This window comes from Hyla sarda, chromosome 13 (assembly GCF_029499605.1).
Source record: "Hyla sarda isolate aHylSar1 chromosome 13, aHylSar1.hap1, whole genome shotgun sequence".
Lineage (NCBI taxonomy): Eukaryota > Metazoa > Chordata > Amphibia > Anura > Hylidae > Hyla > Hyla sarda.
Genome location: NC_079201.1, coordinates 29642454 through 29668192, shown reverse-complemented (window position 1 = coordinate 29668192; position 25739 = coordinate 29642454). Strand labels below are relative to the sequence as shown.

At 43.0% G+C, this 25739-nt stretch overlaps 1 protein-coding gene across 11 annotated transcripts in view; it reads right to left on the bottom strand.

Annotated features, from left to right (window-relative positions):
- Window positions 1-25739, bottom strand: part of ANKFN1 (ankyrin repeat and fibronectin type III domain containing 1) — a 597928-nt gene that overhangs the window by 54425 nt on the left and 517764 nt on the right. For all 11 annotated transcript variants that reach the window (XM_056550598.1, XM_056550604.1, XM_056550603.1 and 8 more), the window contains 2 exons: window positions 18190-18356; window positions 2437-2650 (listed from right to left, as the gene is read on the bottom strand). In XM_056550598.1, coding sequence (XP_056406573.1) covers window positions 2437-2650; window positions 18190-18356 — 381 coding nt within the window. The remainder of the gene's footprint in view (window positions 1-2436; window positions 2651-18189; window positions 18357-25739) is intronic.

Below are 25739 nucleotides of genomic sequence, written 5' to 3'. Positions count from 1 at the left end.
AAAGTCAAAAGCCATATACAGCCAGGCCTTTATACCCTAAGAAGGATTATATCCTTGCTCTTTCAGATTTTGGAATTTTTTTTTTTTATTGCTTACCAATTATGTTTCTTTGGCAGACTGGCATAATGACCCTTAAAGGGGTACTCCACCCCTAGACATCTTATCCCCTATCCAAAGGATAGGGGATAAGATGTTAGATCACCGCGGTCCCTCTGCGAGTTCGCTCTGTGCGTAATGACGGGGGCTACAGGGGCCGGAGAAGCGTGACGTCATGGCTCCGCCCCTCATGACATCACGGCCCGTCCCCTTAATGCAAGTCTATGGCAGGGGGCGTGATGACCACCACGCCCCCTCCCATAGACTTGTATTGACGGGGCGGGCCGTGACGCCACGAGGGGCGGAGCCATGATGTAATGATGCTCCGGCACCTGTATTGCCCGTCATTACGTGCAGAGCGATCAAGCTCTGCACAGTAATGATAGCGGGGTGCTGCAGCAGCGATCCCCGGGGTCCCCAGCAGCGGGACCCCGGCGATCTGACATCTTATCCCCTATCCTTTGGATAGGGGATAAGATGTCTAGGGGTACTCTGCTGCTCAGCGTTTAGAACAAAATGTTCTGAGCGCTTAGAGCCAGCGCCGGGAGCGCGTTACATCATAACATCGCCCCTCATGACATCACGCACCACCCCTTAAAGCTAAGTCACGCTAGGAAAGTATTTTCTGGATTCCCTATATCTTACCCAGCATTCCACGGATGAGATATGTGCTTCCTGAAACCTATGGAATTATAGCAACCCCAAAAACCATCCCCAAAAACCATTCCTGTCACTGTCGAAAGCTACGGAAAGCTTAGGGTACATTCACATCACGATTTTACCATCCTACTTCTCACGATTTTTTACTTTGAAATTGTACAAATCTTCATGCCAAGTCGAATCCATTGACTTCCATTCATTAATGATAGACAACAAATGCATTAGTTTTGATTCACATCCAATTTTGCACGATTTAAGATCGGAGGGAAAATCTTGGTTGACCGCGATTTTTCATCCAGATTCAAAACTGGATCGAAATTGTGTCAGATTTTTTAAAATTATTGATGTCTATGTAAATCGCATGGAATCGTGTGACTGTGCGATTTTTTTGTACGCATGCGCAGTAGACTTCAAAGCACATACTCTTCAAATATATAAAACTTTATTGCCATTGGCATAAATATTAATTTTAAAAACAGGATCAGATTTTTATTGAAAATTGGAAGGAAATTTCATCTGTACGATTTTTGGATACAATTTTAAAATTGGATAGCAAAGAAATGTTTACATAAGATTGTATTCAATTTTTTGCAATCCGATTTCATCCGATTTTATGGTCCGATAATCGGATGGTTAAAGGGGTGCTCCCATGGAAACCTTTTTTTTTTTTTAAATCAACCGGTGCCAGAAAGTTAAACAGATTTGTAAATCACTTCTATTAAAAAATCTAAATCCTTCCAGTACCTTTTAGGGGCTGTATACTAAAGAGAAATCCAAAAAAGAAATGCATTTCCTCTGATGTCATGACCACAGTGCTCTCTGCTGTCCATTTTAGGAACTGTCCAGAGAAGGAAAAAATCTGCCTCCAGCTTAGATGCTCGTACTAAATGAAGGCTGAGTCTAAAATCCATCATTTAAATCCAAGTCCATATTGCTTGTGTCCTATTCCATGCAGCGTTGCCTATTCTGACTGGCTTCTGTGTATGAGCACAAGCCCACCAAATTCTTACAAGAAAGTCAGCTCACAATAAGATTGTTACCGTCCTTTAAAGTGGTTATCTAGGATTAGAAAAATGTCACGCCCCCTCCCATAGACTTGCATTGACGGGGTGTGGTTGTGACATCACGAGCAGGGTGCAGCCGTGACGTCACAAGCCTCCGGCGCTAGACCCAATGCTCTAAACGAACACCGGGTGTAGCAAGGAGACCGTGGGGGTCTCCAGCGGCAGGACCCCCCGTCATTAGATTTCTTATCCCCTATCCTTTGGATAGTGGATAAGATGTCTACAGGCCTACAGATCAGATAGGCCATCAATGTCAAATTGGGGGGAGGGGTCCAATGCCTGTTACACCTGTTAATAGGCTGCTTGAAGAGGCCACAAAGCTCATGTGAGTGCCACAGCTTCTTCATTGTTCACTACAGTTCTCTGAGTAGTGGTGGTGCAAGGTACTGCAGTGTTATTCTGTTCCGGTGGATAGGCCATGAAGATTAGATATCACCTCAAGCCCAGAGTAACATTACTGAGGTGTCAACAAGAAAATCACTTTCCCCAGCAACTGGGCTATTCTTCATTTTAAACCAATGGCCACATTCAGTGCATTTATTGGCATGTCACAAAGATAAAAGCATAAATATTAGGTAGGAAATAATACTGCAAATGACTGTGACAGTAATCTTACCACTTGTAGTCTTCCTCCGGTGCAGTTCTGGTGATGGAGATGGGGAAGGTAGACAGTCTAGGTGAGAGGATGTAGAATTGTTCTTCTTCTGATTCTGTTCCTCTGAGAGGTCTAGAAATCTTGTGATAGGCAATCCAGCCACTGGTTGTTTATATCTGGCATACTGAAGGGCGTCCATGATCCATCTCATTTCACGCCAAATTTCATCGGTTTGCTGCAAAAAATGAATAATTCTTAAGTATGTCCGGTCCTAGACTGGCAAGTACATAACCTACACCCTCAGGACTTGCACCTAGCATACGATAGTGTATCACTTTTCCTGGAGTATTCCTTCAACCCTTAAAGTGGTTATCCAGGGAAAAACTTTTTTTTAATATATATATATATCAACTGGCTCCAGAAAGTTAAACAGATTTGTAAATTACTTCTATTAAAAAATCTTAATCCTTTCTGACGTTAAGGTTGCTCTTTTCTGTCTAAGTTCTCTCTGATGACACATGTCTCAGGAACCGCCCAGTTTAGAAGAGGTTTGCTATAGGGATTTGCTTCTAAACTGGGCGGTTCCCGAGACAGGTGTCATCAGAGAGCACTTAACTTCAACCTTAACAACCTTAACTTCAGAAGCTCATAAGATTTTTTTTATAGAAGTAATTTATAAATCTGTTTAACTTTCTGGAGCCAGTTGATATATAAAAAAAAGTTTTTTCCTGGATAACCCCTTTAAAGGGGTACTCCGCTCCTAGACATCTTATCCCCTATCCAAAGGATAGGGGATAAGATGTCTTATCGCAGAGGTTCCGTCGCTGGGGACCCCCGCAATCTCGACTGCGGCACCCCAGACATCTGGAGCACAGAGCAAACTTCGCTCTGTGCTGGATGGCTGGCGATGTGGGGTGGAGGCTCTCATGCCCCCTCCCTTAGACTGGCATTGAGGGGGCGGGGTCATGACGTAATGAGCGGGGCGCGACAGTGACCTAACGAGCCTCTGGTGCTGCACCCGAGACTCTAAACGAATGCCGGGTGCAGCAGGGAGATAGAGGGGGTCCCCAACGGCCGGACCCCTGCAATCAGACATGTTATTCCCTATCCAAAGGATAGGGGATAAGATGTCTAGGGGCAGAGCACCCCACAATCTCCTGGCCGGAACTGCGGTGTTACGAACACAGCCTGGGCCTTCCGTGTTTGTGACGTCCTGCCACACCCCCTCCATTCATGTCTATGGGATGGGGCATGACGGCTGAGAGTTTTTAATCAAAATAAAATTAATTGTTTCAGATTTTAAGAACAAAATTCACAGCTGCAACTTAACAATAAATCTGCAACAAAATTCTTATGATTTAGTATAGACTTCAATGTAAGTAAACTGTAATACCACACGTAAACTAAGGAGAAGCGGCAATGTTTATGGAATTCTTGATAACTCCTTAGAGGGGAACTCCGGCGATAAGATGTTAGATTGCAGGGATCCCGCCGCTGGGAACCCCAGCGATCTCTCCTGCAGCATCCCCATTTTTCAGCTGCACAGAGGAAGGATCGCTCTGTGGCTGATGACAATACAAGTCTATGGGAGGGGGCTTGGCGGCCGTCACACCCCCTCCCTTAAGCTGGCATTAAGGGGCAGGGTGTGACATCATGAGGGGCGGAGCCGTGATGTCACGATACTCCATCCCCTGCACCGGCCATGATCAGCCACAGAGCGATCCTTCCTCTGCGCAGCTGAAAAACAGAAGTGCTGCAGGAGAGATCGCTGGGGTCCTTTTGATAGGAGATAAGATGGTTAGCGCAGGAGTACCCCTTTAATAGCTCTGAACAATACTGCTGTCCTACATTCCAATATGCACATACCTCAATATAATTGCACAAATTCAACTTCTTTACATGAATATAAATAAATGAAGACTGTAGTAAATATTTAATATCTAGAGGAAATGAAAACAGAGCTCCTTATAGGGCAATATATCCAGCACAATAATAAAATAAGGAGAATGGAAACCCCCCAGGGAATCCTGCTCACCTTGAGTGGTTGCGTATTAGACACAACTAATATGCAGCTTTCCGGGTATCGGCATAGAGGCTTGTCAGGTTAAAGATGCAAATGTTCCGAGGGTGAATATTAAGTCCCAAATGTATTTTTAAGGTTGTAGAAACACAGTACAACGCGTTTCAGGGCTTAAGAGTTGCTTGACGCCAGGTAACCTGACGAAGGGTCTCCCAAACCCTGAAATGCATGGTGTTTGGTTTCTACAACAATAAAAAGACATTTGTGATTTAATAATCACTTTTCGATTGGTGGATCACCCCATACACACGTTTTTTTCCCTTCCTTCCCTGTACATGTATTAAATGTTTACATGCATGCACAATAGTTTCTTTACTATAGGATAATGCATCATGTGAATACATATTCAAGAAAATTACAAAATCTTTTTTTTTTTATTCGCTAGCAAATATTATTTATTTTTTTTTTACTGCTTTTATGGACCGTATTATAGACTGCACTATAGACTGATAGATATTTAGATTATCTCTAGTTAAAAATATATATTTAAAAAAAATTGTTGCAAATGTTAAAGGGGTACTCCGGTGGAAAACATTGTTTTTATTTTTATTTTTTTACAATTAACTGGTGCCAGAAAGTTAAATAGATTTGTAAATGACTTCTATAAAAAAAAATCTTAATCCTTCCAGTACTTATCAGCTGCTGTATGCTCCACAGTAATTGGACGGATTTCTTTTCTGTCTGACCACAGTGCTCTCTGCTGACACCTCTGTCTATGTCAGGAACTGTCTAAAGCAGGATAAGTTTTCTATGGGGATTTGCTTCTACTCTGGACAGTTCCTGACATGGACAGAGGTGTCAGCAGAGAGCACTGTGTTCAGACAGATTAGAAATTAAAAAAGAAAAGAACTTCCTCTGTAGTATACAGCAGATGATAAGTACTGGAAGGATTAAGATTTTTAAATGTAAGTAATTTACAAATATGCTTTTATTTTTATTTTTTTTAAATAAATTCTTTATATCACCGCATTTAACATCAATGGATAAAAGAGAAAACAGGCAAAGAGACACTATTTATGCATAAATCCTATTGCTCACTATCTCCTCTATAAAACAATCAATTTAAGCCTTCCTATTCTCTATACCTAGTCCTCTGAGTCCTTTATTCCCCCCTTTCCTACCTAACCATCTCCCTACCTACCCGTCTCCCTTCAGCTGCGGCATCCCAGACATCCTGTGCACAGAGCGAACTTCGCTCCGCATTGGATGTCTGGTGATGCAGGGCAGAGGCTTGTTGCATCACGGTCACGCCCCGCTCGTGATGTCATGGCCATGCCCCCTCAATGCAAGTCTATGGGAGGGGGCGTGACGGCCGTGATGCTCCCTCCCATTGACTTGCATTGAGGGGGTGTGGTCATGACATCACAAGCGGGGTGCGGACGAGACATCACAAGCCTCCGGCGCTGCACCCAACGAACACCGGGGGTAGCAGGAAGATCGTGGGGGTCTCTGGTGTGGATTGAAAGCATTTCCAGTCGTGCCAGGTACTCATAAAATCAACCTCTGCGTCGTTATTCGACAGTCGCAAGTTCTCCAAATACATGGCATCATTCACTCTTGCACGCCAAAAGGACCCTGATGGAATCTTTTCCTGTCTCCAAAAAGAGGGGATACACCCTCTAGCCGACACTACAAGAGAACTAAGCAGGGAGTATCTGTAGTTTCTCAGTGGTAAATCATTGTGTTGTAGTAATAAGAATGCGGGTGACAAACTTGTTTAACTTTCTGGCACCAGTTGGTTTAAAGGGGTACTCCACTGGCCAGTATTCGGAAGTGAATGTTCCGAACGCTGTGCGGGGGTCGGCCACGCCCTTTGTGACGTCATGGTCATGCCCCCTCAATGCAAGTCAATGGGAGGGGGGCGTGACGGCAGTCACGCCTCCTCCCATAGACTTGCATTGAGGGGCATGGCCATGACATCACAATAGGCATGCCCGACTCCCACAGCGCGAAAACAGCGTTCGGAACATTTACTTCCGAATGCTGGCCAGTGGAGTACCCCTTTAAAAAAAAAAAAACTATTCCACTGAAGTACCCCTTTAAATTCCTAAAATTCGGAAGGCATCTGTGAAGAATAAGGTATTTTGGCTGCTTTGAAATAAAATCTTATCTATTTCTGACACCAATTGTATATATATAAACATACAGAAATGTCCTCTCCTGATTTTCATAACTATACAGTATTTACCTAGCCTTTCCCTGCTCTCTGTAATGTGCGGTTTGTGGAATGACTGTTGTACAGTTTTAATGTATGATCACACACATGTTCCTGTGGTTTGTGGTCAGCGCTGAAGATCACTGTGGTCTGCACAGATGATTTATTCCTTACAAGGTATGGTACAGCTGCTTCTTATTAGCATGGAACCTGGGGCAATCTTATAATCAATGTAGCGATATACTGCGGACAACGATAAGCAGTGATACCTGCTGTCTAGTGTATGCGAGGCAAAGGTTTTACATATAAATAGACAAAGGCGTCGTTTACCAATGTGTCACAGTCACTGCTGTGTGCAAGGAAAGCGAAGCGAACTGATTTCTTTATTGTCGTCAAAAGTCACATGGGAAGAGGAAGAATTAAAGGGGTACTCCACTGGAAAACATTTATTTAATTTTTTATTTTTTTAAATCAACTGGTGCCAGAAAGTTAAAGGGGTACTCCGCCCCTGGCATCTTATCCCCTATCCAAAGGATAGGGGATAAGATGTTAGATCGCCGCGGTCCCGCTGCTGGGGACCCCGGGTATCCCCGCTGCGGCACCCCGCCGTCATTACTGCACAGAGCGAGTTCGCTCTGTGCGTAATGACGGGCGATACAGGGGCCGGAGCAGCGTGACATCATGGCTCCGCCCCTCATGACATCACGGCCCGTCTCCTTAATGCAAGTCTATGGCAGGGGGCGTGACGACCGCCACGCCCCCTCCCATAGACTTGTATTGACGGGGGCGGGCCGAGACGTCACGAGGGGCGGAGCCGTGACATAACGATGTTCCGGCCCCTGTATTGCCCGTCATTACGTGCAGAGCGATCTTGCTCTGCGCAGTAATGATAGCGGGGTGCTGCAGCAGCGATCCCCGGGGTCCCCAGCAGCAGGACCCCGGTGATCTGACATCTTATCCCCTATCCTTTGGATAGGGGATAAGATGTCTAGGGGCGGAGTACCCCTTTAAACAAATTTGTAAATCACTTCTATAAAAAAATCTTAACCCTTCCAGTGCTTATCAGCTGCTGTATGTTCCAGAGGAAGTTCTTTTCTTTTTGAATTTCTTTTCTGTCTGACCACAGTGCTCTCTGCTGACACCTCTGTCCATTTTAGGAACTGTCCAAAGTAGGAGCAAATCCCCATAGCAAACCTATCCTGCTCCAGACCGTTCCTAAAATGGACAGATGTGTCAGCAGAGAGCACCGTGGTCAGACAGAAAGGGAATTCAAAAAGAAAATAACTTCCTGTGGAGCATACAGCAGCTGATAAGTACTGGAAGGGTTGAGATTTTTTAATAGAAGTAATTTACAAATCTGTTTAACTTTCTGGCACCAGTTGATTTAAAAAAAAAAATTCTAGGGGAGTACCCCTTTAAATAAAAACAAAACAACAAAAACAACCCTGTTCCTATGGCATGTCAATGCAGACCTGGCACACTGCAGACAATACCGGACTATATTCAACTCTATAAAATGGTGAAAATTACACATAAAGACAAGAAACCTTGTGTCTTATATTATAAACATTATTCTATTATAAACAATTACCAACAACCATATTTTCCATCTTCCCTGTCCACTCTATATCGTAGACTATGTCCCAGTAACTCTGCTATAACTCTTCTGTTACTCTTGGTATCATTTTGGCAATGCATGACGGAAGTATTTAATGAATCTACGTGAATATTATTTGAGCACTATGTGGTAGCTTTACTTAATAAGTATCTGTCACCAAATTAACTTTTCTAAACTACCACAGGCTATGTTCCCTAACTACTCCTAACACTCCTCCCACCCCTAAAACAATTCTAAGCAATGAAAAGCTTTATATCTTACGTTTATTCTTGCTCACATAGTCAATCTCCCAGCAGGGGAAAGTGAGCGTTTCCCAGCAGGCATGACATCACTGAAGCCTGCTGGGGGGCCACTTCTGCCCTCTCATCGTTTCAGCATTGTGATGAATAGAACACCTCAGGCTCTGTGCAGCTTATACTGAGACTCTATAGAGGGTTCAGTGAGGCTCTATACATGTTTCAGTGAGGCTCTATGCAGCTTTCAATTAGGCTTTTTAAGCTCAGTGCAGAGAAGCACTTCCTGAGTTTGGTCTCCTGGCAGGCCCGGAGAAGACCAAACTCACTGTATTAATTGTAGCGGGGAACACAACAGGGCCACCTAGTGTCTGTTTTTTCTATTACATTTTAAACATATTTATGATGATAATTTTAAAAGCAAGTGAATGGGAAAGTGTCTGCTACTTACACCAGGAACACTATATTAAAAGTTTTATTTGGTGACAGGCACTATTTAGCGTGCGTTCACACGTGCATATTTTTACTGCAGATCTGAAGATTTGCTGCTGCCGATTTTGCTGCCTATTGATTTCAATGGGCAGCAAAATCGGCTGAAGCAAATCTGCAGCAGAAAATACGCACGTGTGAACGCACCCTTAAGTACAATAGGAACATATTTCATTGCTTTATTATGTTTCTAGGCAAGGGGTCTCAAACTCCCGGCCCACAGGCCATTTGCGGCTGGCGGAACGAAATTTTGCGCTGGGTAGGTGATTTCTTCAGGCATTTAGCCCTTCTTCGGGCAAGCAGCACTAAATGCAGGAAGACTTCACACACATCGGCACACACTGCTACTGTAGGGATGCGTTCCATTGGTGACGTCATCGCATCCACAGCGCCGGACACCCCCGGGACGCTGACGTCCTGAGCAGCTCACGTGATGACGTCACCTAACGCGTGCATCCCCGCAAAGAAGGCTTGTTTTAGGCTGCGGCAGGGAGATGTAGGTACTGTAGTTGTGAAACTTAACTTAACTTGCCTAATTACTTGCCCTACCTGCCGGGGGTAATATCTATCTGGGGGCCTGTACACCTATTGGGAAACCCTACCTGATCATCAGGTAGGGCTCCCCAGTAGGTAGACAGGCCACCAGATAGATATTACCCCCATCAGTGATGGGGATGATATCTATCTGGGGCCTCTATACCTACTTGGGAACCCTACCTGATGGGGGTCATATTTTTCTGGGGGCCTGTGTACCTACTGGGGAGCCCTACCAGATGGGGGTCACATCTATCTGGGGGCCTGTCTGGGGGAATGATGGGGGCATTATATGAGAGGGGCACATGATGGGGGCATTATATATGAGGGGCACATGAGGGGGCATTATATGTGAGGGGCGCATGATGGAGGCATTGTATGTGAGGGGCACATGATGGGGGCATTATATGTGAGGGGTGCATGATGGAGGCATTGTATGTGGGGAGCACATGGGGGCATTATATGTGAGGGGTGCATGATGGGGGCATTATATATGAGGGGCACATGATGGGGGCATGATATGTGAGGGGTGCATGATGGAGGCATTGTATGTGAGGGGCACATGATGGGGGCATTATATGTGAGGGGCACATGATGGGGGCATTATATGTGAGGGGCACATGATGGGGGCATTATATATGAGGGGCACATGATGGGGGCATTATATGTGAGGGGTGCATGATGGAGGCATTGTATGTGAGGGGCACATGATGGGGGCATTATATGTGAGGGGCGCATGCGGCCCGGCTCAGCACCACCCAGCCTCTACCTCCAGTGGCCCCCAGATAATTTGAGTTTGAGACCCCTGATCTAGGCATTACATAGTTTAATTTTGTGGTCACTATATAGTAGTTTTATTTAACTTCTGGATGACAGAAACAGAGGCTGGCATCTTGGGATGGGGCAGCATCTTTGTATCACACTGCCTGCACCAGAAGCTGAGAGAGAAAAGTACCTGAATAGCACACTGGACAAGGAGCAGTGGGTGAGCAGTATGAAAGGTGAGTTGTTTTTTCATAGGGTCATTTGAGGACACAGAGGCACATAACACTATATAGGGGACAGAGGGAGCCTAACAACTATAAAAGGGCACAAAGGTGGCAGTAAATTGGCAAGTGTGCTTGTACAGATTGACCAATATACCGTGTATACTAACTACTTGATGTTTTTGTAATTGTACCGAGACACAATAGATTTACGTACGTGTGGAGCTGCCGCCACGGCTTTCTTTTTTATAAAATTGTGTTTATTGTGTATATTGTATGATATATTATACAGAGATGAGCAAATTTTTCAAAAGTTTGGTCTGTTGGCCAATAACCCAAAAATGGTTGTATAACAATGTCTAAGAGCATTTAATACTTCTATAACAATACCTCTATAACACTTTTAGGTCACCTAGTCATAGTCCTGATCAGGAGTGTAACTAGAATCCTATTTTGGACTTGGGCCCCCTCCTTAATTAGTCTGGGTTCCCACCCAAACTAATATTCCTCCATATAGTGATTTTTTATTCTTCCTTTTCTGTAAAATGTTCCAGAAAAACATCTTACACTCCTTCCTTTTCCAACATGCATCCCACCTCCTTGCAATCTCTCCATCTATAGTCTCTCAAACAGTAATATTGTCCCCCTTGGTGTCCCACACAGTAAAAGTGGGTAGGTAAGTAGATATTTTATTAAGGGGATAGGTTCAACATTAGGTATGTCTCCCACAACAGTTAGTAGGTAAGGCAGAAAAAACAACCATTCCTGGCACTGGTTGCTGGAAGAAGATCAACTAGGACATCCAGTATATATCCTTTAAAATTGGTTTATGTGGGTATACACAGGCAACGCATTTCTGGTCCGAAACAGATCCTTCGTCAGGCAAGGTGTATTGATACACTTTGCCTGATGAAGGGTCCATTTCGGACCAGAAACGCATTGCCTGACGAGGGGTCCGTTTCGGAACAGAAACGCGTTGCCTGTGTCTGTCCAAATAAACCAATTTTAAAGTATATATACCAGATGTCCTAGTCAATCTTCTTCCTTCAACCAGCACCAGGACTGGTCATATTTTCTGCCTTACCTACTGCTTCAAACTGGGACAATGAGCCTGATACCAGAGGACCATGGCTGCAGGTCTAGAGATTCTGAATATGCATAGTTAGGTGTTGTTCTCTCAGTGCAACCCTGTACGGTGAGTGTATTTCCCTTTACCATAATATCCCTCAATAGGAACGTACTTCACTAGGGGCGCAAATCTCCTTTTTCTCTCTTTTCTGTCCCACAACAGTTAGGTAGTTCCCCTATTAGGCAGGTATAGTCCCTGTCTAAGCAGAAATGTCTCATCAATATTCAGGTAGTCCCCCCAGCAGTCAGTAGTTAACCCAGTAGGCAGGTAGTACTCCAAGAAGGCAGGTAGTTCCCCCAAGAGGCAGGCAGTCTGCCAATTAGGCAAACAGTCACCCTAGTAGGCAGATAGTCCTCAGAATATCCATCCCCTCCATTAGGCATGTAGTCCCCCTCACCTGCTAAAATACAAAAATATATATACTTACATCCTTTTCCATGCAGAACAGCACCCGGCCATGTCCTTTTTCCCCACCACACTGGTGCAGGTAGCGCTGACAACTGACATCACCACCTGCATCAGGGCAGAGGTCACACTCTGGTCATGGTATAGGCTGCAGGCTGAAACTGTCTGCAGCCTACACAAACAACTTGGTGGCGCTTTCCGGCCTGGTGATCCTGGACAAGTGTCCTGCATTGTCTGGTAAATAGGTGGATAATAAAGTGGGCGGTTTGTCAGGTGGATTGGGGGGGCGGGTCATTTTGTTCCTGATAGAGTACCCCTGGCCGCCCCATAGAAGTGGCATACCCTGCTTATATAGTGGCATGCCATGACTAAGGGTCCTGCTTGACCCGAAACGCGTTGGTTTTATGTGCTGACCATGTGTCCTAAATAAAGGATCCTGTTTTGCATCCTACCTCGCTGGACATTTCTTGCTTTCTGCTTATTAATTAGGTTAACCTCTGATCCTGGAAAAAAAAGGGACGGATATTACCAGCAGGGGACTTTGTGTTCTCTTACTGCATGTTTTTGTATTAATCACGTCAATATTTTCTAATAATAACATTGGTCATCCTCCTTATTATCATAGCTGTTATTATTTCTTCATTTATTTATTTAAGGTGGGTTCATAAATATCAACAACTAATAGAATTATTTTTGTGCATTTATTTTAGCCAAGGAAAATAATGCGGGCTAACTGTCTATGTGAAAAATAGACATACAAATACAGGTATACATTAAAATACTGTTCGCCTTGTGTTCTTTTTTTTCCCACTTGTAGGCGCGCAAATTTCTTTAATTAAAGTGTGGTGACTTTTGCATATATCTTGGATAATGACGCTATTGTTAAGTAATAAGACATGACAGGATGCCTTTTATTAAGCTGTTTACCCTTACCTCGGGTAGGCTGGGAGGCACAGAGTCAAAGGCCAAGTGATTTCAACCACCCGAGACGTGCTGAAAAGTGCCAATAAAACACAGTCGAGTGTGTTTCTTGTAATGTATTTTGGACCTGAGAATAAATACAAGTCTGCGGGGAGGGTGTGCGGTATGCCTGAAACCTAATAGGGACATGTGTACCAATACTCCTAGTTCAGGTGATAACACGAAAAGGTAAAAATCCCCAAAAATGTCGTGTTATTAATATTTAATCTAATTATTATTGCTTTTTTGTTATATCATACAACACAGCCCCCCCCCCAAAAAAAATAATTATATATATATATATATATATATATATATATATATATATATAAATAATATAATGATTATTGCTTTTTGTTGTTATATCATACAACACAGCCAAAAAAAAGAAATACATAAAAAAATTATATATATATATATATATATATATATATATATATATATATATATATATACCGTGTATGTGTATATATATATATATATATATATATATATATATATATATGTGTGTGTGTTATTAAAGTATGAATGAAACCTAAACTGTGATGAAAATGCATATAAATTAAAGGCAAATTATTTTAAAAAAGTGTTTGGGTTATTCTTTCTTTTTAATAAACAATTTGCCTTTATTGAGAAACAAGAAATACAGAGAATATAAGATTAGACGTTGTTACAATATCAAATATTTTGAGTGAGTGGTCATTGAATTAAAGGAATCTTTAGAGAAGTGTTTTCCCAACTAGTTTGCCTCTGGCTATTGCAAAACTACAACTCCCAGCATGCCCGGACAGCCAACGGCTGTCCAGACATGCTGGAAGTTGTAGTTTAGCAACAGATGGAGGCACCCTGGTTGGGGAACACTCCTTTCGAAAAAAATTCTGAAAAAACCTTAGAAAAAAAAAAACACATAAATAAAATGGTGTTTTTATTCCTGACATTAGCTGGTAGTCAATAGTGAACTATAAAATGCCTTTTCTTATATTGCCATTTTTGGCCCCATCATTTGTTCTCTATCGGTCCTACACTGTTAATATCACATTTATCACCCATATGCGGCAGCGGCCAATCACTGGCATTAGTGGTGATGCCTGCATGTATGATGTATCAATGCTGGACTGTCGAGGAACACCAGAGAAGTGGAGGCGCTGGTGGGGCAAGAACTATATGGTTAAGTAAAGATTATTGTTTTTAAGTAAGGCATTTTCAGACGATTCTGTAGAAATCCTGTGCCCCTGGTGTAATACTGCCACATACTGTGCCCCTGAGTAAAATACTGCAACATACTGTGCCCCTGAGTATAACGCTGCCACACACTGTGCCCCTGAATTATACTGCCACATACTGTGCCCCTGAGTATAATGCTGCCACACACTGTGCCCCTGAATTATACTGCCACATACTGTGCCCCTGAGTATAACGCTGCCATACACTGTGCCCCTGAATTATACTGCCACATAATGTGCCCCTGAGTATAATGCTGCCACACACTGTGCCCCTAAGTAAAATACTGCAACATACTGTGCCCCTGAGTATAACGCTGCCACACACTGTGCCCCTGAATTATACTGCCACATACTGTGCCCCTGAGTATAATGCTGCCACACACTGTGCCCCTGAATTATACTGCCACATACTGTGCCCCTGAGTATAACGCTGCCATACACTGTGCCCCTGAATTATACTGCCACATACTGTGCCCCTGAGTATAATGCTGCCACACACTGTGCCCCTAAGTAAAATACTGCAACATACTGTGCCCCTGAGTATAACGCTGCCACACACTGTGCCCCTGAATTATACTGCCACATACTGTGTCCCTGAGTATAATGCTGCCACACACTGTGCCCCTGAATTATACTGCCACATACTGTGCCCCTGAGTATAACGCTGCCATACACTGTGCCCCTGAATTATACTGCCACATACTGTGCCCCTGAGTATAATGCTGCCACACACTGTGCCCCTAAGTAAAATACTGCAACATACTGTGCCCCTGAGTATAACGCTGCCATACACTGTGCCCCTGAATTATACTGCCACATACTGTGCCCCTGAGTATAATGCTGCCACACACTGTGCCCCTGAATTATACTGCCACATACTGTGCCCCTGAGTATAATACTGCCACACACTGTGCCCCTGAATTATACTGCCACATACTGTGCCCCTGAGTATAATGCTGCCACACACTGTGCCCCTGAATTATACTGCCACATACTGTGCCCCTGAGTATAATGCTGCCACACACTGTGCCCCTGAATTATACTGCCACATACTGTGCCCCTGAGTATAATACTGCCACATACTGTGCCCCTGCGTATAATACTGCCACATACTGTTCCCCTGAGTATAATGCTGCCACATACTGTGCCCCTGCGTATAATTGCCACACATTGTACCCGTGCGTATAATACTGCCACATACTGTGCCCCTGGGTATAATACTGCCACACACTATGCACCTAAATATAATATTGACAAACAATGTGCCCTGTAACAAATAATTGTATCTTTTCGTCCCTTAAAACAATGAATGAGGTGTATGTGCCCCCTTAACCCCTTAAGGACCCGGGCTTTTTCCGTTTTTTCATTTTCAATTTTTCTTCCTTAACTTTAAAAAATCATAACTCTTAAAAATTTTCACCTAAAATTATATATGATGGCTTAATTTTTGCGTCACTAATTCTACTTTGTAATGACATTAGTCATTTTACCCAAAAATCTACGGTGAAACGGGAAAAAAAATCAATGTGCGACAAAATTGATGAAAAAACACTATTTTGTAAGTTTTGGGGGCTTCTGTTTTTACGCAGTAAATTTTTTTGTCAAAAATGATACCTTATTTTTATTCTGTAGGTCCACACATTTAAAATAATACCCTACTTATATAGGTTTGAATTTGTATCACTTCCGAAAAAAATCATGAATACATGCAGGAAAATTTATACGTTTAAAATGGTAATCTTTTGACCCCTATAACTTTTTTATTTTTCTGTGTTCAGGGCACTTTAAGGACTCATTTTTTGCGCCGTCATCTGAAGTTTTTAGCGGTACAATTTTTGTTCTGATCAGACGTTTTGATCACTTTTTATTCACTTTTTTGTGGTATAAAAAGTGATCAAAAATGCACTATTTTGGAATTTGGAATTTTTTTGCGCGTACGCCATTGAACGAGCGGTTTAAAAAGCGGTATATTTTTATAATTCGGACATTTCCACACGCGGCGATACCACATATGTTTATTTTTATTATTATTTACATAATGTTTTTTTTATTTTTGGAAATGCCGGGTGATTCAAACTTTTATTAGGGGAAGGGATAATTGAAAGGGTTAATGATTTTTTTAGACTTTTCTTATGCAATATTATAGCTCCTATATGGGGCTATAACATTGCATGTACTGATCTTTTACTCTGATTGATCCATCTCCATAGGAATGGATCAATCAGGGTTTTCGGCAATTGAATGCTCAAGCCTGGATCTCAGGCTTGAAGCATTCATTCGGCGATCGGACAGCACAGGAGAAGGTAAGAAGACCTCCTCCTGTGCTACAGCTGTTCGGGATGCCGCGATTATACCGCGGTGATCCTGAACAGCTCCCTGAGCTAGCCGGGCACTTTTACTTTCGTTTTTAGGCGCGCGGCTCAGCTTTGAGCGCGCGGCTAAAGGGTTAATAACGCGCGGCACAGCGATCAGTGCCGCGCGCTATTAGAGGCGGGTCCCGGCTTCACTATGACACCGGGCCCGCCGCGATATGATGCGGGGTCACCGTGTGACCCCGCGTTATATCGCAGGACCGGGACTCATGACGTATGCATACGTCATGGGTCCTTAAGAGGTTAATGAATGATGTTACTATGCCCCCATGAACTGTGCCACTGTGACCCCACATGAACTTTGCCACTGTGCCCCTATGAACTTTGCCCCCACATGAACTTTACTACTGTACCCCCATATGGACTGTGCCCCCTTATGAACTGTGCCCCCTCGTGGACTGTGCTACCCCGTGAACTGTGCCCCCTCGTGGACTGTGCTACCCCGTGAACTGTTCAGGAAATGATTTCCTGTGGCTCTTTAGCTGTTGAAAACTACGACTCCCATCATGCGCAGACTGAAGATAATGAAGGGAGGTGTATTTCTGCAACAACTGGAGAGTCACATGTGGGAGAACACATTAACTCACAGTCTCCCCGTCCCAGGTTCCATGCTGCTCTGCTGCTCTGGCCTCTTCTAGAGCAGACAATGCAGGCAGCGCTAACCTCATTGCCTGCATCACAAGAGAAGAGCCGGACGGTTGGAAAGGGTATTCATTTGTATCAGTCTCTTAAAGGGGTATTCCAGGCAAAACCTTTTTTTTATATCTATCAACTGGCTACTGAAAGTTAAACAGATTTGTAAATTACTTCTATTAAAAAATCTTAATCCTTCCAATAGTTATTAGCTCCTGAAGTTTTCTGTCTAACTGCTCAATGATGATGTCACGTCCCGGGAGCTGTGCATGATGTGACGTGAGTCATCAGACTCCCGGGACGTGAGTCATCAGAGAGCAGTTAGACAGAAATAACAACTTAACTTCAGAAGCTAATAACTATTGGAAGGATTAAGATTTTTTAATAGAAGTAATTTAAAAATCTGTTTAACTTTCCGGAGCCAGTTGATATATAAAAAAAAGTTTTGGCCTGGAATACTCCTTTAAAGATACTGATACAAATAAATGAGGGGAGGGGCGGCTGCTGGTCCGGCAGTACCGCTGTAATAGACAAATCGTACACATATTTTACTAGAGAAGTCTCCTGTATATTCCAGCCAAACAGTTGCCCTGGTGTAAAAAAAAAAAAAAAAAAAAAAAAAAAAAAATTATATATATATATATATATATATATATATATATATATTGTTATATATATATTGATATGGTGTGAAATCCCACTGCATGGACAGTTCTGAGAGGGACAAGCAGCGGGTTACTTGGTGACCACCATAGAATTAAAGTGAAGGCAAAAAAAAGTTAAGATGTAAGAGTCACAGGTGTAAAAGACCCCTAACTCTGTTATACTGTAGAATTGGGATGATAACCATTTGAGTGTTTCCAAACAATCGTAATAAATAAATAAATTTAATAAATAAATAAAATAAATAAATAAACAAAATAAATAAAATAAATAAATAAATAAATCTCATGGTACCTGGATATAATCTAAGACTTGCTGGTGTCTCTGCTTTGCAGCTCCGACTTCTTCATCTGTAATTGCTTCTCGCAAAGACTGCTGGGAAATTAAGGAGTCCAGCTCGACTATTGCAGACAGGCGGCAATACAGGTTGATGAACTTCTCTTTGTAGCAGCAAAAGTGAACTATAGAAAGAAAGAAAGGTTCATGGTAAAAATAGCTGTCAATATTCAATATGGCGCCAGCATGATATTGGCATTTCCTGGCAAGGTTCTGGGTTTAAAGGGGTACTCTACTGGCCAGCGTTCGGAACATTTAGTTCCGAACGCTGTGTGGGTGCTGCGGGGGTCGGACCGACCCCCGCAGCGCCCACACAGCGTTCGGAACTAAATGTTCCGAACGCTGGCCAGTAGAGTACCCCTTTAAATCGAACCAAGAGCAAAGTCCTATAGAGTGGGATTCCTGTTGGAGTCCTTGTTTCCATGTTTTGGGGTGTATGCTTGTGATAGGAAATAGGAATGGGAGCTCCATTGGGCGAGGGCTTGTGATTGTTCCCAAATATTTTCTATGTCTACACCGATCACCCACAACATTAAGACCAATGACAGGCAAAGTATTGTGCGAAAATGGGACCTCATAAGTGATAAGATATATTGGGCAGCAAGTGAAAAGATTGTTCTTAAAGCAGAAAAATTGGTCAGGTGTAAGAATCTAGAGACCCTCGGTTTGGGCCAAATTGTGACGACCAGATCTCTAAAATGTCAGGCCTTGTGAGTCTTCCCAGTATATAGTGGTTACTACCTATCACAAGTGGTGCGGGGAACAATATGGTCATGAACCCCAAAAGTCATTAAAGGGGTACGCCTGTGGAAAACTTTTTCTTTTTAATCAACTGGTGCCAGAAAGTTAAACAGATTTGTAAATTACTTCTATTAAAAAATCTTAATCCTTCCAGTACTTATTAGCTGCTGAATACTACAGAGGAAATTCTTTTCTTTTTGGAACACAGAGCTCTCTGCTGACATCATGAGCACAGTGCTCTCTGCTGCCATCTCTGTCCCTGTCCAGAGTAGGAGAAAATCCCCAGAGAAAACATATGCTGCTCTGGAAAGTTCCCAAAATGGACAGAGATGTCAGCAGAGAGCACTGTGGTCATGATGTCAGCAGAGAGCTCTGTGTTCCAAAAAGAAAAGAATTTCCTCTGTAGTATTCAGCAGCTAATAAGTACGGGAAGGATTAAGATTTTTTAATAGAAGTAATTTACAAATCTGTTTAACTTTCTGGCACCAGTTGATTGAAAAAAAAAAAAAAAAGAAAAAAGTTTTCCACCAGAGTACCCCTTTAAGAGTCATTGATACACATCTAAAACGAGAGCTACTAGATTATATAGTGCTGTAAAAGTTTCTGTTTGGCTATGAGAGAAAGAAGCCAGGATGTGTAGTGCATTGTGGATTGCAGAGCCGGAGAACACTTAAAGGGGTACTCCACTGGAGAAATTTTTGGCCCTATTTATGTGGATGTCATTTTTGCACCTTCCAAAAAATAGTTGAAGGGCAAGTATTCCCTAATGACAGTGTCTTCTCTCAGCTTCTTTCTGCCACGCTATGAAAGTTGTTCAGGAATGGTTTTCAGAACATAACAAAGTTCTATTTTTGTAAACAAGGGAGATATCAAGACAATGTTACATGGTTATTCCAGGATTTATTAAAGGGATATTCCAGTGAAAAATGTTTTTTTTTTTCCTATCAACTGGCTCCAGAAAGTCTGACCACAGTGCTCTCTGCTGACACCTCTGTTTGTCTCAGGAACTGTCCAAAGCAGGAAAGGTTTGCTATGAAGATTTGCTCCTACTCTGGACAGTTCCTGAGACAGACAGAGGTGTCAGCAGAGAGCACTGTGGTCTGACAGAAAAGAACAATTAAACTTCAGCAGCTGATAAGTACTGGAAGGATTAAGATTTTTTTTAATAGAAGTCATTTACAAATCTGTTTAACTTTCTGGAACTAGTTGATATGAAAAAAAAAATGTTTTTCACTGGAATACCCCTTTAACTTCAATTTAACTATCCTGCCCGTTATGCATAATTATGTTAGTTCTACATTTAGGGTCAGCACAACCCAATCTTACATTTAATTATTGTCCACGTTTTCATGTTTATACGGTCCCCCAGGTTCAGCATTCCGTTGCGCTATAGATGACTGTTGTCTCAAGCCTATTCCGCGATCCTTTGCGGGTCAAGATAACAGCTGATGTCAGGGGGTTTGGGTCCTTCGTGTCTTTCTTGACAAGCCAGCCCCCTGATGACGTGTGCGGTCCATCTGTACGTTCTGACGGCACATCGGGACGTACAGATGGACCGCACACGTCATCAGGGGGCTGGCTTATCCCGGAAAACAAGAAGGACCCAAACCCCATGAAATCAGCTGTTGTCTCTAGGATCACAGAATAGACTCGAGACAACCGTCATCTATCTGGAATGGTGAGCATGAAGGACCATATAAACATCAAAAAGTAGACGAAACACGGCAGAGCCACACAGCAAGTCAATGGATTACTAACAAAACTATACAGAACGGGCAGGATAACTTAAAGTTAATAAATCCTGGAATATCCCTTTAATGTTATGGCTGATCAGTATATATGGACCTGAAGACATTTGTTTTAAAGGGGTATTCCAGTGAAAAAATTTTTTTTTTCATATCAACTGGCTCCAAAAGGTTAAACAGATTTGTAAATTACTTTTATTAAAAATTTTAATCCTTCCAGTACTTATCAGCTGCTGAAGTCGAGTTGTTTTTTTTTCTGTCTGACAACAGTGCTCTCTGCTAACACCTCTGTCTGTCTCAGGAACTGTCCAGAGCAGGAGAAGTTTGCCATGGGGATTTGCTGCTACTCTGCACAGTTCCTTAGACAAACAGAGGTGTCAGCAGAGAGCACTGTGGTCAGACAGAAAAAAAAAACAACTCGACTTCAGCAGCTGATAAGTACTGGAAGGATTAAGATTTTTTTATAGACGTAATTTACAAATCTGTTTAACTTTCTGGAGCCAGTTGATATGAAAAAATATATTTTTCACTAGAATACCCCTTTAAGGGTTTTTACACTGAACTTTTTTTCGACACATGTACGACACGTTGGAGTAAAGCTTTTTCCCCCCCCCCCAATCAAGTCGACTTTTTGTTAATGTATATGTAACCACTTGCTTCAGAATTAATTCATTTTGCTGGCTGTACACATGATTTATGGAGAGTAATGTGATTGATTCATTAGACGTGTACTTTTCCATGTTTGGAGACGGTATAAATAAATAAAGAACTCTGAACTGACATGCTTATTCTACAACTATAATACATTATTGAATAAAAAAAGGTTTGTAATAATAATAATAAATAATGTTTCCTTTGGCATGTAGAGTCAGCATCACGTTGGTCTGCTGAAAGAACAATTCTTTTAAGAAAACAATTTTCATGATATCTGAAGTAGTAAATTTGGTCGGCCAAATTATTTGCAATATTTTAAAGGGGTATTCCAGGAATTATTATTATTTTTTTTTTATATCAACTGGCTCCAGAAAGTTAAACAGATTTGTAAATTAGGGTAGAAGAAACAGACATGGTGCACATCTACAATCTTGTATAATGATCTGATTGCTTCTCAGCATAATACCAAAAACTAACAGGTTGTTAGTGTTACGACGAGCGCTCCGGGTCCCCGCTCCTCCCTGGAGCGCTCGCAGCATCCTCTCATTCGCAGCGCCCCGGTCAGACCTGCTGACCGGGTGCGCTGCAATATCACTCCCAGCCGGGATGCGATTCGCGACGCGGGAGGCGCCCGCTCGCGATGCGCGTCCCGGCTCCCGTACCTGACCCATTCCCCGTCTGTCTTGTCCCGGCGCGCGCGGCCCCGCTCCTTAGGGCGCGCGCGCGCCGGGTCTCTGCCACTGCGCCACTGATTGGCGCAGCAGGCCTAATCAGTGTTATCACCTGTGCACTCCCTACTTATACCTCATTTCCCCTGCACTCCCTCGCCGGATCTTGTTGCCCTTGTGCCAGTGAAAGCGTTCCCTTGTGTGTTCCTAGCCTGTGTTCCAGACCTCCTGCTGTTGCCCCTGACTACGATCCTTGCTGCCTGCCCTGACCTTCTGCTACGTCCGACCTTGCTCTTTTCTACTCCCTTGTACCGCGCCTATCTTCAGCAGTTAGAGAGGTTGAGCCGTTGCTGGTGGATACGACCTGGTTGCTACCGCCGCTGCAAGACCATCCCGCTTTGCGGCGGGCTCTGGTGAATACCAGTAGCAACTTAGAACCGGTCCACCAACACGGTCCACGCCAATCCCTCTCTGGCACAGAGGATCCACCTCCAGCCAGCCGAATCGTGACAGTTAGTATACATTTTTGATCAAAAACTACCAAGCCCACTCGCCACGTCAAGGCCACCTATCCAGAGTGGGTCCCTAACATCCCTAGCATAAAATGGTGTAGCACTGGGCGGCGACCACCACCGCCGCGACACCAGTGCCCACGGGGGGGGGGGGGGGGGGGGGGAACGACCCACTGGCAGAGCGGCCCCAATGCCACTCAAACCAGTCTGTGGGTCGCACCTCCCCACAGACACAGCGCCACGGCAGCAACGGACGCCGCCCAGCACCACACCAGTGTGAACAAGGTGTAGTAGCTCACTTACCATGCTCTCCCAGTCAGACTGGGAGGCTGCTAGGAAAGAAATGGCCCATGTGTAGCTAACTACTACTTATATAGGGTTGGGCTGAGGGGGTGGGGAAGAGTGCAGCACATGTTCAAACAAAAAAAAGGAGGGGATAGAAATCACAGTGTGAATTCGGGTAGAAGAAACAGACATGGTCGCACATCTACAATCTTGTATAATGATCTGATTGCTTCTCAGCATAATATCAAAAACGAACAGGTTGTTAGTATACATTTTTGATCAAAAAGTACAAGCCCACTCGCCACGTCAAGGCCACCTATTTAGAGTGGGTCCCTAACGTCCCTAGCATATTGATATTATGCTGAGAAGCAATTAGATCATTATACAAGATTGTAGATGTGCGACCATGTCTGTTTCTTCTACCTGAATTCAGATTTGTAAATTACTTCTATTAAAAAATCTTAATCCTTCCAATAATTATCAGCTGCTGAAGTTGAGTTGTTCTTTTCCGTCTGGTCATAGAGCTCTCTGCTGACATCTCTGCTTGTCTCGGGAACTGCATAGAGTAGAAGAGGTTTGCTATGGGGATTTGCTTCTAATCTGGACAGTTCCCGAGACACGTGTCATCAGAGAGCACTTAGACAGAAAAGAACAACTCATCTTCATCAGCTCATAAGTACTGAAAGGATTAAGATTTTTTTAATAAAAGTAATGTACAAATCTGTTTAACTTTCTGGAGCCAGTTGATATGTAAAAAAAAGTTTTTTCCTGGATAACCCCTTTAACATAGATAGGCCCCTTTCACACTAGCGGTATGTTCCTGCATTCTGACACCCGTTATTCAGCAATAATGGGTCATGAAAAAATGGATGAAATAACTGAATACAACAAATGATAACTGATGACTAATTCTGGTATTATAACTGATGCTAAAGGATGGTCAAAAAATCCCATTGACATGATGGACGTTTTATGGACTTTCTGATGGGACTTCATGATGGAGGTTTTTACAGGAGGATAACGGAAGTGTGAAAGGGGCCATACACGTGTTTCCAAGTTTTTACTCTTCATCAGGACAGAATAGGGTTCTGGTTTGGTGGGTGAAATGTTTTTATGCAGCCCCTGGAAGGTGTTTGTTCTCCATGTGGAGATCCAGCTGGTGTAGGGAGTCATGCAATGCTCTCTGGGAAAAAAAAGTATGCAAATGAACCGCCCACCATCATACAGCCTATCATTGTGTGTGTCTCATTACGCAAGAGAAAAAAAACTGACTAGATTAGGCTTTTTTAACGGGGTACTCCCCTTGTTCCGAATGCTGGGAGCTTGTGACAGCATAGCCCCACCCCCTCATGATGTCACACCTTGCCCCCTTAATGCAAGTCTATGGGAGGGGGCGTGACGGCTGTCGCACCCCCTCCCATAGACTTGCATTGAGGGGGTGGGCGTGATGTCATCAGGGGGCTGGGCTATGGCGTCACAAGCTCCCGACGCCGGCTCCAGCCTTCGGAACAGTTTGTTTCAAACGCTGAGCAGCGGAGTACCCCTTTAATTTAACTGACTTATTTGCCACACTATTGATGTTACAATGCTGACGCAAATTTTACCTGATTTCAGTATTGGGCCGTTACATTATTGAGTTACTTATCCTGGCACAATCCCAAATAACTTAAAGGGGTAGTCCAGTATTTATTTTTTTATTTGACTAAGCTACAGGGGCTGTATGGTTAGTTTAGTTTATAATATAGTGTCTGGACCTGTGTGTTTCGTGGTCTCGCAATTCTTGCCCCAAAGTTTATTTTTAACAGCATACAAAATTACTGTTGTGTCAGATTTACCCAGGTTGCAGTGTGGCTGAGACATTACATCACTAGTCAGGTGATGACAGGGAGCCTGTCCTGCTTTAATTGTATTTTTGCAACAGCTGGAGACACCCTGGTGAGAAAACACTGGTCTTTTGCATGGAAAACAATACATAACTAGTAAGGTGTTCAGAGGGAGACTGTCTGCTTCAATGGGTGGAGTGACCACTGGGTCACTTCAGGGAATTGTAGTTTCGCAACAGCTGGAGTCACCCTAGTTAGAAAACACATCATTAGAAAACACACTCATTTGTGTTTCAATGGGTAGGGTGGCTGATGTGTGGGAGGGAGGAAAGTGACCTCACACTTACAAACAAGGAACTATGAGATTTGTAGTTGAAGAAGAGAACTCCAACAGGAAATAGCCAGTTCACAAAAAAAAAAAATAGCCACTGTATTATGGTAATCTCACAACACAGCCATTTAGCCCCAAGACAAGCGCAGATCCTTTCTAAGCAGGTAAGTTCTAAAATCACCTTATGGTGGATAACCACTTTAATGTCTGGAAAATTAGATATGGAAGCTCCATATGTAATTTAAATCAGATAATGATGATGAGTGAGCAAGAGGTATGTAAATGTGTTTTCACAATGGTCACCAAAAGAGAAACGTATGAAACCTACAAATATCTGCAGACATCTAAATGAATGGTCAACTGCATTCCAAGCAGGTATTCATTTCAGAGTTAAAGAAGTACTCCACGGGGGGAATTTAAATCAACTGGTGCCAGAAAAAAATTAAACAGATTTGTAAATTACTTCTGTTAAAAATATTAATCCTTCCGGTACTTATCAGCTTCTATATGCTACACAGGAAGTTATTTTCTTTTAGAGTTTCTTTTCTGTCTGACCACAGTGCTCTCTGCTGACACCTCCATCCATGTCAGGAACTGTCCAGAGCAGGATAGGATTTCTCTGGGTATGTGGTGTCAGCAGAGAGCACTGTGGTCAGACAGAAAGGAAATTCAAAAAGTAAAGAACTTCTTGTGGAGCATATAGCAGCTCATAAGTACTGGAAAGATTAATATTTTTAAATTGAAGTAAT